This window comes from Cyphellophora attinorum, assembly GCF_001299255.1.
Source record: "Cyphellophora attinorum strain CBS 131958 chromosome Unknown Contig24, whole genome shotgun sequence".
Classification (NCBI taxonomy): Eukaryota; Fungi; Ascomycota; class Eurotiomycetes; order Chaetothyriales; family Cyphellophoraceae; genus Cyphellophora; species Cyphellophora attinorum.
Window position 1 is genome coordinate 277,164 of NW_017253252.1, and position 15,703 is coordinate 292,866.

Consider the following 15,703-nt stretch of genomic DNA (forward strand, 5'->3'; position numbering starts at 1 on the left):
CAGCCGTGTGTCCAGACCAAATATGAAGTGTGTACAAACAATTTCCATCACATGTCGTCATGCATGAAACGAGCTCCAGGTTCGTGTCGGAGAAGCGTTCGGGGGATGGCGTGCTGGAAGAAGCTGATACTATCGCTGATGCTCGTAAGCATCGACGAAGCGCGCGTTGCTTTCCTCGGTAGGACTTAGAGTGCCGGAAGATATCGAGGAGGAGGAACCGATCGTCCATTCGTCACTATCAGGATGTGCTCCTTCCAAGTTCGCCAAAGCGTAAGCATAGTCGTTGCTCTCTTCTCCGACCTCAATGTAGTCGTAGTCCCATCGGAAGCGCTTGCCGGGCTGCAGGCGCGGCAGGAAACTCGACTTAGCAAAGAAGAAGACAATTCCGGCGAGCAGACTGCCAGCCGCCAGATCGACTAGGTAATGGTGCGTGAGATACATCGTAGCCCACCATAGCCAAGCAACGTAGAAAGACCACAGTGGGGTCAGCTTAGGGAAGACGTGGCTCAGGAATAATGCCTCGATAGTGGCGTCTGCGGCGTGCAGTGATGGGAAGGCACCAAACACCATAGGCGATCCTGTGAAGCCGGAGGTGTACAGATCGATTCCAAAAAGTTGATCTATGCGAGCAAGCCCGCCCGGTGATCCTTTCATGCTGTAGTTTGCAGGTGCGAGACCGTACATATTCTCGTACCACGGTGCTGCGCATGGAAACAAGACCTGTGTCACCACGCCAATGACGTTCATCCATCCGAAAGCGAAGCCATAAGTGCGAAGAGTCTTAGGAGGTCCGAAGATGAAAATAAGAATAGCGCAAACAAAGGGTGCTCCAAAGTGGCCAATCCCATACGGAAACCAGGCGAGCAGATCCAGAGCGGTATTCTGGTGTGCCGAAAGAATATTTGAGATGTTTGCGCCGTAGAAGATGTTTTCGAGGGTTGGTAGGACTTTGACCCAGATCGGAGGTCGGTATTCGCTAGGAATGAATCTAGAACCCATCAGCACAGACACTGCGGTCGAAATTGTTTATACACACCTTGCAGAGAAGAACCAAATCAAATAAGCCGCAATAGGCATGAACGGCAGGAAGAATTGCCTCGTTATGGGTAAGATGAGGGACGTGCCGAGTAGTGTCACTACAGCCATCTTCACCATAGGTCCCGGTGACTCGATGATGCATAACGAGAAGGTGAGCAAGAATGCCAGAATCACCCACTGCCCATCGTGCCACGTCCACTTGTGCTGTTGCAACGATCTTAGGGTGTCGGCGGGCGAGAAGGAGGTCTGTAGAGCGGTTACAGAGGAGGCGGGTGATGATCGATTTCGTAGTTTTGAGCGAATCTTGCGACGAAGTCTATGAGGCACGAGAAGTTGGATAGACCGCCATGGTATTTGCACCTGTGACTGCTTGTCCTTCCAGGACGTGGCAAAGGGCTGCATAGCCCTGGCTCACGCGAGGACCTGCGGAGCGTTCGAGGATGCGCGGTGGTTGGTAGACCAAAGGCAAGCGGCAGGAGAGTTCGACGGGAATGAGAGCGACGGCGAGGTCAGAGACGACGAGGAGAGAGACGGCAAGTGTGTCGCGGGAGATCGATTGCTGCTAATACGGGCGGAAATGTCGTGTGAGCATAGATTATGTGAGAAAGTAGTGAAGGCGGATGCTGTGGGTGACGAGAAACGAAGCGGATCTCGAAGATGAGATGAGAGCGAATTGCTGTTAGGCAGCCTGCGGACCTCCCGGCTCGTTAGTGCTTTAGCGCGCAGAGGCCCAAGCCTCGAAGCCTTATTCCGCTGGAAATTAGGCCTGTCGAGCAGGCCTGTGCACCGGTTATGCCGGTTATGCACGCTTAAAACTTCCAGTCTTTGGCTGCTGCCTCATCATTTGCCTGTAATCTGCACGGCCACTGTACGTCACTAATTTTGGAGCCACTTGAAGCACATGTTGATGACGATGCAGCTGCAACACAATGCATTGTCCGCTGTCGCTTGGTTGTCTCGGCGGCCCAGGTACTGAAGACATATACATCAGAGGGCCAGGAGGATCTCTTCAGGAGTAGTTGTGCAGAGACGATGCCCACGAAGCGTTAACGAGTATACGATATCTGATGCTGAAATTAGCCCCCAGCTATCAAATCTCCCAATTGCCTCCAGCCGTTGAAAGGATCTTCCTCATGGGAAACTTCGAAACGCCGGGGCTGACTACGGCTCCCACCGATCGGCATCGCAGCCAAAAGTTCCATGCTTCTGATGACAGCCTCGAAGTCTCGATGAATTCAAGGTAGATGATGCCTTACTTGCACGTCGCGGTAGGAGTGCCTCATGAGGTCTCTGCCTCGTGCAGATGAACTCCACGAGACCAGCGGAGCTGAACTTCTGTGGTCGCTTGCTGACAAGTTCACGAGCACCAATCTCGCGGATAGCCAACCAGGCGAAAATCTCTCGATCGTTAGTAGGCTAGCGCACGATGACGCCCAGCCTGTAGGATTTCTGCTTTTCCATCGAATCGGCTTTTCTCATGACCGTTGTGCAGACTTTTGGCTACTGCACACGACGACAGGACTCACGAACCATTCCACTGTGCATCAATACTATGCGACGACAGCAGCTTCCAGGTGCTAGACACAGTCATTGCAGAACCACAGGGAAAAACACTAGCATTCGTCTATACGACGCAAGATAATTGGTGCAGGCCGGGACTTCTGCACCGTGCGACTGTGATCTGGCGGTGCAGGTGGCTTCACAATGTACCACCAGAGACTATAGCCATGGACTCACGCCTGTCCTGAATTGGGCATCCATGACTCCCCACTATCTCGTAACCATATGCAATTCTCTCGAAGTTCTCGGATCGTCAGTCATGAATCGTGGTGAGTTGGGTCCGCGACATCGTTGCAGAACCACTCCGCGAGGGTTGTTTTGGCAGCCTGCTATCTCACTGGCTTGGCAGAAGTCGTTCTAGAGAGGTTGTTCTGGCTGGACGAGGACCGGGAGTAGCTGAGACTTCGATCAGCTGTTTGTCTCCCCGTGACAATGATAGACTTACGGCTTCCGCTTATCTGCTGCGCCAGGCGTGGTCGCTGGTGATCCCGGGTTGCTGCCAGATGCGCCATCCATCCAGCCAAGTTTTGACTTGTAGTTGGGAAAGTACGAATTGTTCCAAATGTTCACCAGCAAACTGCGTTAAAGTCAGCATGCGTTGTTCTCTCCTATCAAGCCGAGCTTACTTCTGAGCGCTATCGCCCTGTTCTTCTTGACTCCGCTCCCTCACTCCCACCTTCGCCCCCTCCTTGCTGAACGAGATGTTCTTCTTCTCCAGCTTCTTTCGGGTATTGTGACCAACATCGTGCGCGATGCTGTATGCAACGAAACCAATGGCGCATATGACGCCAACAACGACCAGAAGGAATACCAGTTGTAGGATCCCGCTTTTCGCCATAATGGCTCTACGTAGTCTTGATCGATGAATGAGTGGACGTCGCAAACCACGAAACCGACGTCAAGGACTTTGTCCGTCTCCAATGAATCTTATTTCTCGGACAGAGAATGGTCCTGGATTGGATTGCAGGTTGCAAAACTGGCGAAGAAAGATGCGACGAGTGCGGCGATGATTCACTGGGGAAGTGAGAAGTGAATGAGTGGACGACTGTTATGTAGAGGTCGAAATCAGACGATCTCGAGCTAGTCACTCTCTTTTTGATCCTTCGACTCTATGAATGAATCGTGTGACAACGTGGCATGCGCACATGGCTGAGGGCTGATATGACATATGATTTCGAGTCATGACCACTCCATCCGCGATTTCAGTCTCTCCACAACGCGACTCGTGCACCACGCGATTTCGCCGACTTTTTGAGCACCAGCCCATCTTGAGCCTTTGCAAGCATCTCTGGACAGCATCGCGCCTGCAATTCGACGGAGGAAGCCCATCTCTCGGTAACGATTGTGTTCATTGACATCCGTACTTGATGCGACACACCCTGCGACGTGCCTCCATGAATGCCATCAGTTTATGTTTCTTCGAAATGCGAGTTGCTTGACTGCCAAATCGGCTGCTCGCCAGTCCTCAGCACTAAAACACACCACATGCCTGTGCTCGGGCGCAGGCCAATCTGTCGCTCGATGTCGCACGTTCACCGGAAACGTGCGAGGAGGAGATGCGCCTCCGTCACGCAATCATGAAGCAGGTCTACGCCGCTCGGCAGACCAGGAGCAGCTGCCGCGCCGCTCTCATCAAACCCCAGCCAAAGTAGCTCGAGAGCCTCGATTCTTTACTCCAAACTACACATCGGAGACAATACAGAGCAGATGCCGCGATGGACGGCCCGAAATCAAGCCAGCAGAGATTCCGAGCAGGTCGAGTCTCGAACAAGAACACACTTCTACACGTGCTTTCAACGTGGGAGCAGCACCTCCTGCGACGGTGCAGCCTTCGCAGCTGCCATGGACTCGGGCTGCGTTTGTCGACCTGTCTACATTGACCAGATCTGCGACGGCCTCACCTCAGCATGCAGCTGACCCGGCCGCTGGGGACTCGCTCAAGATCCGGCCAGCACAAGCCGCAGTCCAAAGTCTTGCCAGACTACCGCATAAAACAGAGGCTGGCAATCCTTCTACTCAGTCAGCACTTCTGAAAGACTCGGCAAGCACCGATTCTGCCCAGAGAACACACCAAATGTCAGTCGTTCCGCCAGATCCTCCTCAGACAGACAATTCTAAGCTAGTTGTCCGCGGGTCAGACCAGTCTTCGGAGGACAGCAGAACTTGTGCTAAGGCGGGCATCGTTTCCTCCAATGAGTCTCCTGGTGCCAAGGAGAAGGTAGAACGGGAGCACAAGCCCGTTGCCGTTGCCGTTGCCGACGCCGTGCTTGCGGATGACAAAGGACCCCAAACCTTGACCTTTCTTGATCTCGGGCAAAATAGCGCCTCGCAAGAAGCACTACCCAGCGAGAGAGCTATTTTCGGGAATGCTCCTACTGCTCCAACGGCCACACCTGGACCGGATACATCTCAGTCGCAACTTCACGATTCACCAGACCTATCGAAGGTCAGCGGGGCCAATTTGCAGAAGGTATTCGTTGCCGATCCTGTGCTGAAGCCAGCTCCATCTACGAGCACGTATATGCAGAAGCATGAGGCCTACGTCCTCGATGCAGATAAAAAATCCGTGCACAGACTGTGGCGAAGACAGAACATGGACAATGCACAGCACTGGGTGACGTTGTCCAGGTTGCTAGAGAATGTTGCTCCTCGCAAGTACTCAGGTTTTGACCCATTCCGAGAGTTCTACCTCAGCGCATCGGCACTGACAGCGTACACTGGCTCTCTTGAAAGAAACATCTGGATTGAGCATGTCGGAAACGGTGCTCGTGTGGAAGTCTTTCCACCGTGGCTAAAACCTGTCAATGAATGTAAAGTGCGAATCACGGGCGGCATAGCTGCGGAGGAGGTCGCGAAGAAGCTGCAGGGCATAACGATCGCATCCAGTCAACAAAAGACCGACCAGCGACGGACTCTGGCGTCGATCGATTCTGTGGCGGCATTCCATGCCTATGTCCGCCAGGTCACTGGTCAATCAGAGGCTCGAGTTTTAGAAAGAAGTGTGGTCCAGAAGCGGAATCGCTTCGTGGCTGATCGGCTTCTGAAAGCATTCACAGATGCACATATCGCTAAATATGCAAGCGCTGATGCCCTGAGACTCGCTCTCCAGTACTTCAATCAGCATTATGAGGTGCAAGATGCTGCAGACCTTATCTATGCTCGTTGTCGAAAGCTCGAGCTCGCCAACACTATTGCCATTATGAACCTGCGGCTCAAGCACGCTTTCAACTGGAACCTACCACTCCTCGCCTACAAGATAGTCCTCGACATGAAGGAACTCGGTATACGTCCGAACGGCCGTACATGGTCTTTGTTTTATGATTTCAGTGCGAATGACTCACAAAGACAGCTCATCGTCCAAGCGCTGGACCGGGCGAACATTTCCCATTTGACCAAGAAAGCACGAGCAGTCCTGGCGCTACCCTTGGTCGAGGAACAACTCAAGATCACTGGGAATAACGCGACATCATGGAAGGCATTCGAGCAGGACATGGACTCGTCTTTTGGTCGCCTGTGGCATTCAACAGCCACCTACAAGCGGACGTTGAATCTCACGAGACAGACCGGACTTGACGAAATTTCGGAGGAATTGTTCGCGAAGGTATGGTCGAAATCAGTCCTGATGCGGTCGAAATCAGACCTGCATCAGTACTACATCCATGTACATCACTTCAAGTACCTCTACACGAAGCGCGCCCTTGGCCGCGCGATCAAACTCCTTCGAGACATGGTCGTGCGCGACATCGCAGACATCAATCTTGAAAGAGTGATTCCGATCCTGTTCCTAACAGCATGGCAATGCAAAGCCACCAATGTCTGTCGAACATTGTGGAGATTCGCGGCCGTCAATGGCTTGTATGACCGCACCATGCAAGACATCATCTCGCAAGCGCTGTATCGTTCCATGGTCTTCGGCCAGAGACCGCAACGTCCTCAGCCCTACGATATATTGAGCAATGATGAAACCGAATGGCGGACGATGTCTGCTGAGGAGCAAGCTCATATTACTTGGGCCGCCAGTGCAGCAAGGCTCGCGGTTGGTGCAAATGCGGCGGGTGTCGTGGCAGACCTGTCAGAACGCTTTCCGGTCCTCGAAGCGCATTTCCCACCCGGAACAAGCAGTCTAGAGATGGTGTCCACGTGGCTACCCACCGATGGCGGACTCAGAGAAGCGCAAAGGGGCTTACTCAAAGCAGTGCTGCAGCAAGATCTGAACGCATTCATTGGGCACGAGACCGTGTCGCTGGCCGTGCTTGCAACCAGTACACTTCAAAAAGCGCTCAAACTTGATACAGAGTGGAGCACAAGCGGCAAGACTGATGCATTACTGTCTCGGAAGCTTGCTGATCTGAGTCGGGAAATGGTGCCCCTGGCGGTCTGGGAGAAGAGTGCTGAACGGCTCGCTAAGGATGAGGAGATTCGGAGGTGCTTGATCGAAGATGCTGTATATGCCGGAACGGAATTGAAGGTTCCGATGGTAGATAAGGAGCTGAGCGGCCGGGACATAATGACTGGCTCATGCATGGCTGACAATGTATAATAATATAAAGTGATACCATCGCGCGCATTGTACGCAGCGGACACCTGGCATCAGCAAGGTGGCGACAGGTCGACTCGACTCTAGATTTGTTAATCATGTCCTAAATACAGAATTACATCATTGCCCAATAACAACACCATTCGGTAACTCCATCCCAATAGGCAACCCGTGCAAGTGCTTGCCAGTGTAAGTCTCGTCCCTCCTCCTAGCCAGCACCTCTTCGATATCGTGGTACATGTCGTACGCATTCATCTCCTCGATGGTCAACACCTTCTTCGCATCCTCCACCTTATAAGTCTTCGTGTCCTTGTTCACCGAGAACCCAATTCTCTCATTGATATTATACGCCGCCTTCGCTGCCGCCGCCTGCACTCTTGTCACCCTGGGTAACCGTATCTCGTTATATGTCGCTAAAGACTCCTCAATATCGCCCTGGAAGAACCTTTTGCTGAACAGTATTCCTATTGCGGCCGCGTCTTCAATAGCCATACACGCGCCCTGACTCTGATGCGGCATCATCGGATGTCCGGCATCACCCAACAAGCACACCGTGTCGCGCGCGAGGTACGGATAGGGCTGGTGCACCCACAACCTCCACGGCTGAATCTCGTGGCCGATCCGGAGGTGATCAAGGACCTGCTTGTCAAGGTTCGGATACGGTTTCAGGAGCTCCTCCACGGGCAGATCCTTCGATCCCCACGAATGCGACGTATAATCGCCCTCCGTCCGCGGGAAGAAGCAGTAATACGACAACAGCTTCCCCCCATTACAAGGCGAGAGCACGATCTTATCCCATTTCCCCTCTTGCCCGCCCCAATACTCCAACGCGGAGTCTTGCGAGTAGTCGACCAGCCCCGCCTTGACGGCGTCTTCGGTGTAGACGTTGCAGTGCAGACAGCTCTGATCCGAGGGTTTCTTTTCTGGGTGCACGCCGATGAGGAGGCGGACGACGGAGCCGATGCCGTCTGCGCCGACGATGAGGTCGTGTTGCGCGACTGTGCCGTTCTTGAACACGATTGAGCCGGTGCGGAAGTCGATGTCCTGACATTGGTGGTTCACTAGCAGCTTTACTGGTTCGCCCTCGCCCTGCTCTTGCATCGCCGTATCCTTCAGCATCTTGTGCATATCCTGTCGATGGAACATGTTGTACACGTGGCCCCACCGCTTCTCGTAATCGTCTAGGCTATACACGCTGACGGGCTCGCCGGTGTACCAGTCCCGATTGATGAGGGATCTGAGCACGACGGGGTCGCCCTTTGAGACGTCGACATCCCATTCGTGCAGCCACCGTGTGCCGTTGGCGGCGCAGGAGACTGAAGCGCGACCTCGCCGGCGAAGTCGGCGCGTTCATAGACTGTGACTTTGTGGCCTGACCGGCGCAGGGCGATGGCGACGGACATGCCGCCTATGCCGCCGCCGATAACTGCTACACTTAGCTGCCGCCATGATCTGGGCGGTAATGAGCCCATTGTGACGTGTGTGTGGTTTCAAGTTAGTGCAGACGAGTAGTGTACTTGTCCGAAGAGGCCGTAGTACGATATTGATTGTGAGTGTTATATCTTATGGCAAGAGCTGACGTTATCTGGGCAAGTTTGAAGACTTCCTACCTGGAAGGGCTATCACACTCGTGTTATATCCAGTGCGAAGCCCACGCATTATCAGTCGTTATCCCACATCCTAATCGCGAACGAGCATTCACACGGAAACGGATCGCATCCGCCGGTAAGCGTTTGCGTATTGTTCAAATCCGCAAATCCCATGTGGTAGTAGAAACGAAACTCGGGCCGCGCACCCTTTTGCTCATTGGAGAGTTACATGAGCGAACACGGGCCGCGTTGGGCGCGTGGCATCTTGGCCTGTGTGTAGAGAGAACGTTGAGTCGCCGACTCGAAGAGTCGCCGTTTATGACAGCGGCCACCTGGAGCAGCGATGCGTCGGCCGTCATATCGAGTTCGTCGCCAGCCCTGCGGCTAATGCACCTAGATGATATGCGACTCCCTACCTAGAGGTCCGGCCGAGCCGTTCCTCACATGTCTGAGTCGACCGGTAGCAATGATTGTGTGCGTGCTGTACGGCCCCTTACATGGGCCCATAAAAGGGTGGTGAGAGGTTACTGATGTCTCGGACACGATCTGAAGCCTGTACAATTATGTAGCAAGTCGGGAGGAGAGGCAGAGTCGACCACAAAGATGCCGCCGCCGGCGGTCGGTTAACCTGCCTCTTTAGGCCAATGCTGGACTTCATCGCAATATAGTATCGAACAAACGGCACTCTCTCCATCAGCGCCTTAGCTCCAGCGACAACGTGCCCCGGAGCTCCCTCTTCTCACGATGTCGAATTCACAACCCCCAGAGGAGCCGTCACCCTCCTCGTCGACCACCGACGATACACCAATCAAAGGCAATGACTTCCTCCCCTCCACCACCTTCCTCAACCGCTTCAAAAACTTCTACCGTATGGCCACAGGCACCATGTCCGCGCCCGGCGCTGCCGCCTACTGGGCGGACGCCGACACCCGCTACTCGGCCAGCGACTGCAAACGCTGCGAAAAATACCGCGACCACCTCCTCGCATTCTCCCCCATCGTGCGCTACATGTCCGACAACATCCGCAGCCTAGGCGGCGATCTCAACAAGAGCAATATCCGGTGTCGAACCTGCAAGACGGGAATGCTAGGCGGCTTCGACCACCGCTACGGGATCATCCTATGTGCGAACTTCGTAGACAAGCGGAATATGATGGAGGATGTCCTAGCGCACGAGATGGTGCACGCGTATGATCACCTGCGGTTCCAGACTAAACTGGACCATGAGAGCTCATTAAAGGAGACGGCTTGTTCGGAGATCCGCGCGAGTAATCTGAGTGGAGAGTGTAGATGGGCGAACGAGTTCTTTCGAAATAAGATCATGGCGTTTACGACGCACCATCAGGATTGTGTTAAGCGGAGGGCGGTGCATTCGGTCAAGATGCGGCCGAATTGTCCGGATGAGGCGACGGCGGTGAGGGTGGTGGATGAGGTTTGGGGGAGCTGTTTTCGGGATACGAGGCCGTTTGATGAGATCTATCGGTGAAATGGCGGGGCCATTTCGAGGGCAGTAAGAACTGATTTTTTTGTGTATTCATACGCATGGCGCTGGTGGAATTCATAGGCATTTGACGGCCCAGCTGGGATAGCTGACTCGCCTCTCGCATATCTGTGGGCTGTATACTGTATAGATACTCAAAATCCAATCCTTCGCGGAGCATTACCTCCGTTTTCTGATGTTTCCCAGGCGCCATTCGCGATGCATTTAAAACGACAATCATTCCACCTGCTCAGTCCCGCCACCGGTTCAAGAACTTCTGCATGTTGGCGTCCGCAGGAGCGGGCGCTGCAGCAATCTCCTGTGCAATAGTCAGCCTCATACCCACCCGGACCACAATAATTGACACTTACTGTAGCCTCTCGACTAACAACACTCGCATACGTCGCCGGCTGCGTATACGTCTGCACCACACTCCCCGCCGGCTGGTTCGTCATGAAGATATTATACGCACTGGTCGGATACAACATCGTCTGATCCTTCACCGTGATCTTCGTCCCCGGCTTCTTGGGCATGGGCGCATACCTCAACGTGCCCGTCTGCTCGTCGAAGGGTATGCTGAACGACGCAGCCGGAATATTGGCATCGGCTGGCGGGGCCACTGCAGCGGGGTTGACGGCCGCTGGCGGTGCTGCTGCGACGGCGGGCTTGGCTGGTGTTGGGGTGGGTGTTGGTGTGTCGGTGTCTGTGTCCGTGGCTGTGCCGGTTTCGGTGAGTGGGTTTGCTGCGGCGGGAGTGTTGACTGCGGGCGTGGGAGTGACTGCAGTCTCTGTGTTGGTGCAGCGGCAGCGGCAGCGGTTGGCGGGAGTTGGAGTTGGGGTGGGCGTCACAGCAGTGTTGGCGGTCTCTGTAGCTGTGTTGAGAGTTGCTGTTTCGGTGTCTGCTCCAAGGACTTGTCTGACGTTGAGGGCAGCGCGGTCGAGGAAGGCGGGCCAGTAGCCAGCTGAGATTATTGAGGAGAGGCTGAAGAGCACTACCAGGTGCCTTGTGATCATTGTCGCCAGTATTGAGTCGTCAGGTGTAGTACGAGACGTCAAAAGGATTGCGCATTGATCTTCCGTCCGAAGGGGGCAGAATGGGAACACGATTCAGGTACACCAATCATAGACAGGCTTCGATTTGACGCCGCGTCGCCGAAGTTTCAGGCGCCGCACATGCTCCGAGTCGGCTGCCCGCAATCCGCACTACGTCAGTCAAGACATCTTTTCTTTGCATACATCCATTTCGCTCGTTGACGTTCAAGGTGCCATACTCCTAATAACGATGGCTTGGTCATCGCCCGATAGCTGGGCGACGCGCATGTTCTCGGGAGATCCATGGGTCATACTGATTGCATTCTTGACGACACTCGCCTTGCCAGCGTTGCTGCATCTCTACTTCTACACCACATCTGCACGTGTGGCACATACGCCGACGATCGTGCTGTTGGGCCCCGCCAACAGCGGCAAGACTGCTCTCTTGACTTTGGTAAGTCTTTATATTCCCTCACTAACAGCACGCACTGATGGGGTGCAGCTACAGCAACGGTCCGGCAAGCGCGAACGACCTGAGGCATCCCCCACCCGAGCCTCGCAGGTGCCAACCACAACGAGACTCCTACTTCCTTCCTCCGTTCCTCTCGGCTCCAACAAGTACCGATCGAAGAATGATGCCTCGTTGAAGGACCACGAGAAGAACCGCGTGGCATACAACATCATCGATACTCCTGGTCACGGCAAGCTGCGGGAGGAGCAAGCACTTGCACAGCTGCAAGATCCTGCCGTTCGAGGTCTTATCTTCGTAGTCGATGCTGGAGCACTGGATCGCAACAACCCGGAGACGCTGACTGAGCCTGCGTCGTATCTGCATGACGCCCTCCTTGCTCTCCAGCTAAGGAAGACAGGCAAGGGAGGAAGCAGTGTGAAAACAGATGTTCGGGTTCTTATCGCCGCGAACAAGCAAGACCTATTCACAGCCACGCCTCCCGAGAAGGTCAAGGAGATCCTACAGACCGAGCTTGAGCGTGTGAAGGAGTCGAGAAGACGAGGCATCAGTACAGTCGGCAAAGAGGTTGACGACGATGATGACAATGTACTCGGTGGTGCTGGTGAGGACAAGTTCAGCTTCGAGGCGATGCGAGAAGAGTATGGTATTGTAATCGATGTCATCGGTGGGTCGGTGAGGACCGCGGAGCCCGGTGTCGGGAAGTGGGAGGAGTGGATTGGAGGTCTACTGTGAGCGCCGACGAGTCGGTGGATGATCGACCTCATGTCCAGAATTGAATGCATAGCATTGCTTCGAGCACGCCAGCTGACTTTTGGAGACTCATGTCGCCGTGGCTGCCTCATCTCCCGTCTCCTTCTCTCATGAGGAAGGTACTCGAGTATCACCTGCGCTCCTTCCCATGACGTTCCTGCCTGACGTCTCTGGTGGTGGCGTCCCAGAAGGAGCGGTGGACATCAGTCTCGACGATAAATTCGCGTTCTGACGTTCCAGAGTAAGGAAGCTCTGCTTCTTCTTCCTTTTGAAAGATCTTACTCTGGAACGTCAGAACGCGAATTTATCGTCGAGACTGATGTCCACCGCATGTTTGATGGGACCTTATTCTTGCACTTTCATGTTGGTTCCTCCTTATACAGCTGATGTCTTGCATCGTCAGGCGGTAGATCACCAGCGCTGGGCGGCATGTCGTTATAAGGATCGTAGCCAGGCTGCATCGCTCCAACACCTGGCTTCAGGTAGAGCAGTAGACGATATGCACTGTTCCCGTTCAGATAGTAGCGATGTAGCTTCTTGCTCCGTAGGAACCCAAGCTTCTCATATAGTTTCATGGCCGCTGTGTTTGTCTCTTCTGTCTCGAGGGCGATTTCGTCGGCATCTTTCTCGATCATGAGGTCGATGGCCTTGCTGACCAGCGTGGTAGCGATGCCTTTGCCTCGATGCTCTTCCTTGGTTGCCAGCATGGCGATGTAGCCCCTCAGTGGCCCTCCTCGATGTGGCTCTAGCTTGCAGATGACTACTCCGACTACTCTGCGTTCGTCGTCGAGTGCCATGAGGCACAGCTCGGCCCATTGGTAGAGGAAGTAGCGGTAGACATAGATGCTGTACGGTTCCGACAGATCTTTCGTTATCAATTCGCGTATCTGCGGGAGGAACTCCTTCTCCTTCTCGAGACTATACTGATCGTAGGTGATGCCGGGCACGTCGCGTTGGAAGAGCGCGCTGGGCTGCCTTATCGCGTGCTGCTGCTCATTGCTGGACGAAGACTGCCCCTGCCCATCCTCGCGAACCATGTCAACACCAGCGAGCGCATCTGAAGAGTTGCGCCAGGAGTTAGGTAGAATAAAATACGAAGTACAGTCTTTTGGTTCCTGGCGATCATGCACGAGTGCCACGCCGGAAATTTCGCGATGATGTCAATGGCATGTGCTTGGTATGATACGCTTCACCATACTTTTTCAACATTTCCGACCACCACATCGGCGTGTCATCTCTCGGTCGCACGACTGATCAGTGACTGATCCATGCATCCGACATGTCGGAACTACGCCGCCGCGTCGTGCGGACCATCACCGGCGGTGACTCTCCTGGCATTTCACGTGCCGGCACTCCCGAACCTGGCGAAGAGACCAAGGTCGTGTCCAAGGCTGGGTTCGAGAAGTTGTTGAACAAGAAGACCTCTAAGAGACGGTCAAGTCTACTGTTCGTATTAGGTGGCCTATTTGGCCTGGTAATAGCAGTTTTCTTCGCGCAGCAGCAGGAGGTGGTGAAGCTGGAAGGACTGCTCGACCTCAATCTGGACAGCGTCTTCGATGTCCTGCCTGTTGGATTGGTGCGAGACGCAAAAGCACTATCAAAGGCCGAAAGAGATGCTGTCAACTATGACTCCTTCTCAGTGGGACTACACTTGCAGTCTCAAGGCGTCACAGCGAAGCATCCGGTCATCATGATCCCGGGCGTCATTTCGACCGGCCTCGAATCATGGGGAACAGCAGAGTCCTCGCGGCCATACTTTCGGAAGAGGCTATGGGGATCATGGTCGATGATGAGAGCCCTCGTGCTCGACCAAGCATCCTGGAAGCGACACATCATGCTCGACAAGGAAACTGGCTTGGATCCTCCGGACATCAAGCTAAGAGCCGCCCAAGGATTCGACGCCGCAGACTTCTTCATCACCGGCTACTGGATCTGGAACAAGATCCTCGAGAACCTCGCCACGATTGGCTACGACCCAACCAACGCCTTCACAGCAGCCTATGACTGGCGCCTCAGCTACATCAACCTCGAAGTCCGCGACAAGTACTTCACCCGCCTCAAGAACTACATCGAAGTCGCCCAGAAAACCTCCGGCCTCAAACCCGTCCTCGTCTCCCACTCCATGGGCTCCCAAGTCCTCTTCCACTTCTTCAAATGGGTCGAGCACAAAGACTACGGCAAAGGCGGTCCCAAATGGGTGAACGACCACATCGACTCCTGGATCAATATCTCCGGCTGCATGCTGGGCGCCGCCAAAGACATCCCCGCCGTCCTCTCCGGCGAAATGAAAGACACCGCGCAACTCAACGCCTTCGCCGTCTACGGCCTCGAGAAATTTCTCGCGCGCGAGGAACGTGCCGAGATCTTCCGCGCCATGCCCGGCATCTCTTCCATGCTCCCCAAAGGCGGCGACGCCGTCTGGGGCAACATGACCTGGGCTCCGGACGACGCTCTGCCGGACCAAAACACCACCCAGCCCTCCCCGGCTGTGGCGCAACAAGGCCACTCCTTCGGCCAGTTCATCTCCTTTAAGCCGCCCCGAAACACCTCCCTCGCCCCGCCCCAGAATTTCACCATGTCCTCTGCTCTGGACTACCTTCTCAACGTGACCGAACCTTGGTACCGCGACCAAATTCTCAGCTCTTACAGCCACGGCGTCGCCCACACAAAAAAGGAAGTCGAGCACAACGAGAACGACCCACGGAAATGGCTCAACCCGCTCGAAGCCCGGCTACCCCTAGCCCCCGATCTGAAGATCTACTGCTTCTACGGCATCGGCAAACCAACCGAGCGCGCCTACTTCTACAAAGAGCACACGGGTACACCACTACCAGGCGTGCACACAAACACCACAGTGAACATCACGATCGATACCGGCTTCACCACCAAAGTGCAGTCCCAGAACCCGGACCAACAGCAACAGCCACAACCCAACGAGGACGGCTCAAACGACGCCGACACCCCTTCTCAACCCACATCTCCCAACAAAGCTCGGCCAAACCACCCCCGCCCCCCGCCGCCGCAGTCGACCACGGCATCATCTTCGGCGAGGGCGACGGCACCGTCAACTTGCTATCGACCGGCTACATGTGCGCGCACGGCTGGCGCAACATAAAACGCTACAACCCCGCTGGCGCGAAAATCGTGAGTTACGAAATGCCCCATGAGCCTGATAGGTTCAGTCCGAGGGGCGGGCCGAACACAGGGGATCATGTTGATATCTTGGGCAGGAGTTCATTGAATGATT

General features: G+C 54.6%; 8 protein-coding genes across 8 annotated transcripts; 4 read left to right on the forward strand and 4 right to left on the reverse strand.

The window, feature by feature from the left end:
• Positions 1–129: 129 nt before the first annotated feature.
• On the reverse strand, positions 130–3,436 carry AB675_10334 (Inositol phosphorylceramide synthase catalytic subunit aur1; the record flags this gene model as incomplete). Its single annotated transcript, XM_018139099.1, has 5 exons — positions 130–988; positions 1,037–1,284; positions 2,937–2,994; positions 3,044–3,175; positions 3,225–3,436. The coding sequence occupies 5 exons, from the start codon at positions 3,434–3,436 to the stop codon at positions 130–132; spliced, it is 1,509 nt and encodes a 502-aa protein (XP_017997464.1).
• Positions 3,437–4,009: 573 nt separating this feature from the next.
• AB675_10335 (uncharacterized protein) lies at positions 4,010–7,138 on the forward strand (the record flags this gene model as incomplete). Its single annotated transcript, XM_018139100.1, has 1 exon — positions 4,010–7,138. One exon carries the CDS (start codon positions 4,010–4,012, stop codon positions 7,136–7,138), a length of 3,129 nt encoding a protein of 1,042 aa, XP_017997401.1.
• A 117-nt stretch (positions 7,139–7,255) lies between these two features.
• AB675_10336 (FAD-dependent urate hydroxylase) lies at positions 7,256–8,607 on the reverse strand (the record flags this gene model as incomplete). Its single annotated transcript, XM_018139101.1, has 2 exons — positions 7,256–8,392; positions 8,464–8,607. 2 exons carry the CDS (start codon positions 8,605–8,607, stop codon positions 7,256–7,258), a joined length of 1,281 nt encoding a protein of 426 aa, XP_017997425.1.
• An 861-nt stretch (positions 8,608–9,468) lies between these two features.
• AB675_10337 (Mitochondrial inner membrane protease atp23) lies at positions 9,469–10,209 on the forward strand (the record flags this gene model as incomplete). Its single annotated transcript, XM_018139102.1, has 1 exon — positions 9,469–10,209. One exon carries the CDS (start codon positions 9,469–9,471, stop codon positions 10,207–10,209), a length of 741 nt encoding a protein of 246 aa, XP_017997353.1.
• Positions 10,210–10,453: 244 nt separating this feature from the next.
• Positions 10,454–11,216, reverse strand: AB675_10338 (uncharacterized protein; the record flags this gene model as incomplete). Its single annotated transcript, XM_018139103.1, has 2 exons — positions 10,454–10,522; positions 10,575–11,216. 2 exons carry the CDS (start codon positions 11,214–11,216, stop codon positions 10,454–10,456), a joined length of 711 nt encoding a protein of 236 aa, XP_017997403.1.
• Positions 11,217–11,484: 268 nt separating this feature from the next.
• On the forward strand, positions 11,485–12,438 carry AB675_10339 (Signal recognition particle receptor subunit beta; the record flags this gene model as incomplete). Its single annotated transcript, XM_018139104.1, has 2 exons — positions 11,485–11,688; positions 11,737–12,438. The coding sequence occupies 2 exons, from the start codon at positions 11,485–11,487 to the stop codon at positions 12,436–12,438; spliced, it is 906 nt and encodes a 301-aa protein (XP_017997330.1).
• A 377-nt stretch (positions 12,439–12,815) lies between these two features.
• AB675_10340 (N-alpha-acetyltransferase 30) lies at positions 12,816–13,493 on the reverse strand (the record flags this gene model as incomplete). Its single annotated transcript, XM_018139106.1, has 1 exon — positions 12,816–13,493. One exon carries the CDS (start codon positions 13,491–13,493, stop codon positions 12,816–12,818), a length of 678 nt encoding a protein of 225 aa, XP_017997316.1.
• Positions 13,494–13,735: 242 nt separating this feature from the next.
• On the forward strand, positions 13,736–15,571 carry AB675_10341 (Phospholipid:diacylglycerol acyltransferase; the record flags this gene model as incomplete). Its single annotated transcript, XM_018139107.1, has 1 exon — positions 13,736–15,571. One exon carries the CDS (start codon positions 13,736–13,738, stop codon positions 15,569–15,571), a length of 1,836 nt encoding a protein of 611 aa, XP_017997303.1.
• Between the last annotated feature and the right edge of the window lie 132 nt (positions 15,572–15,703).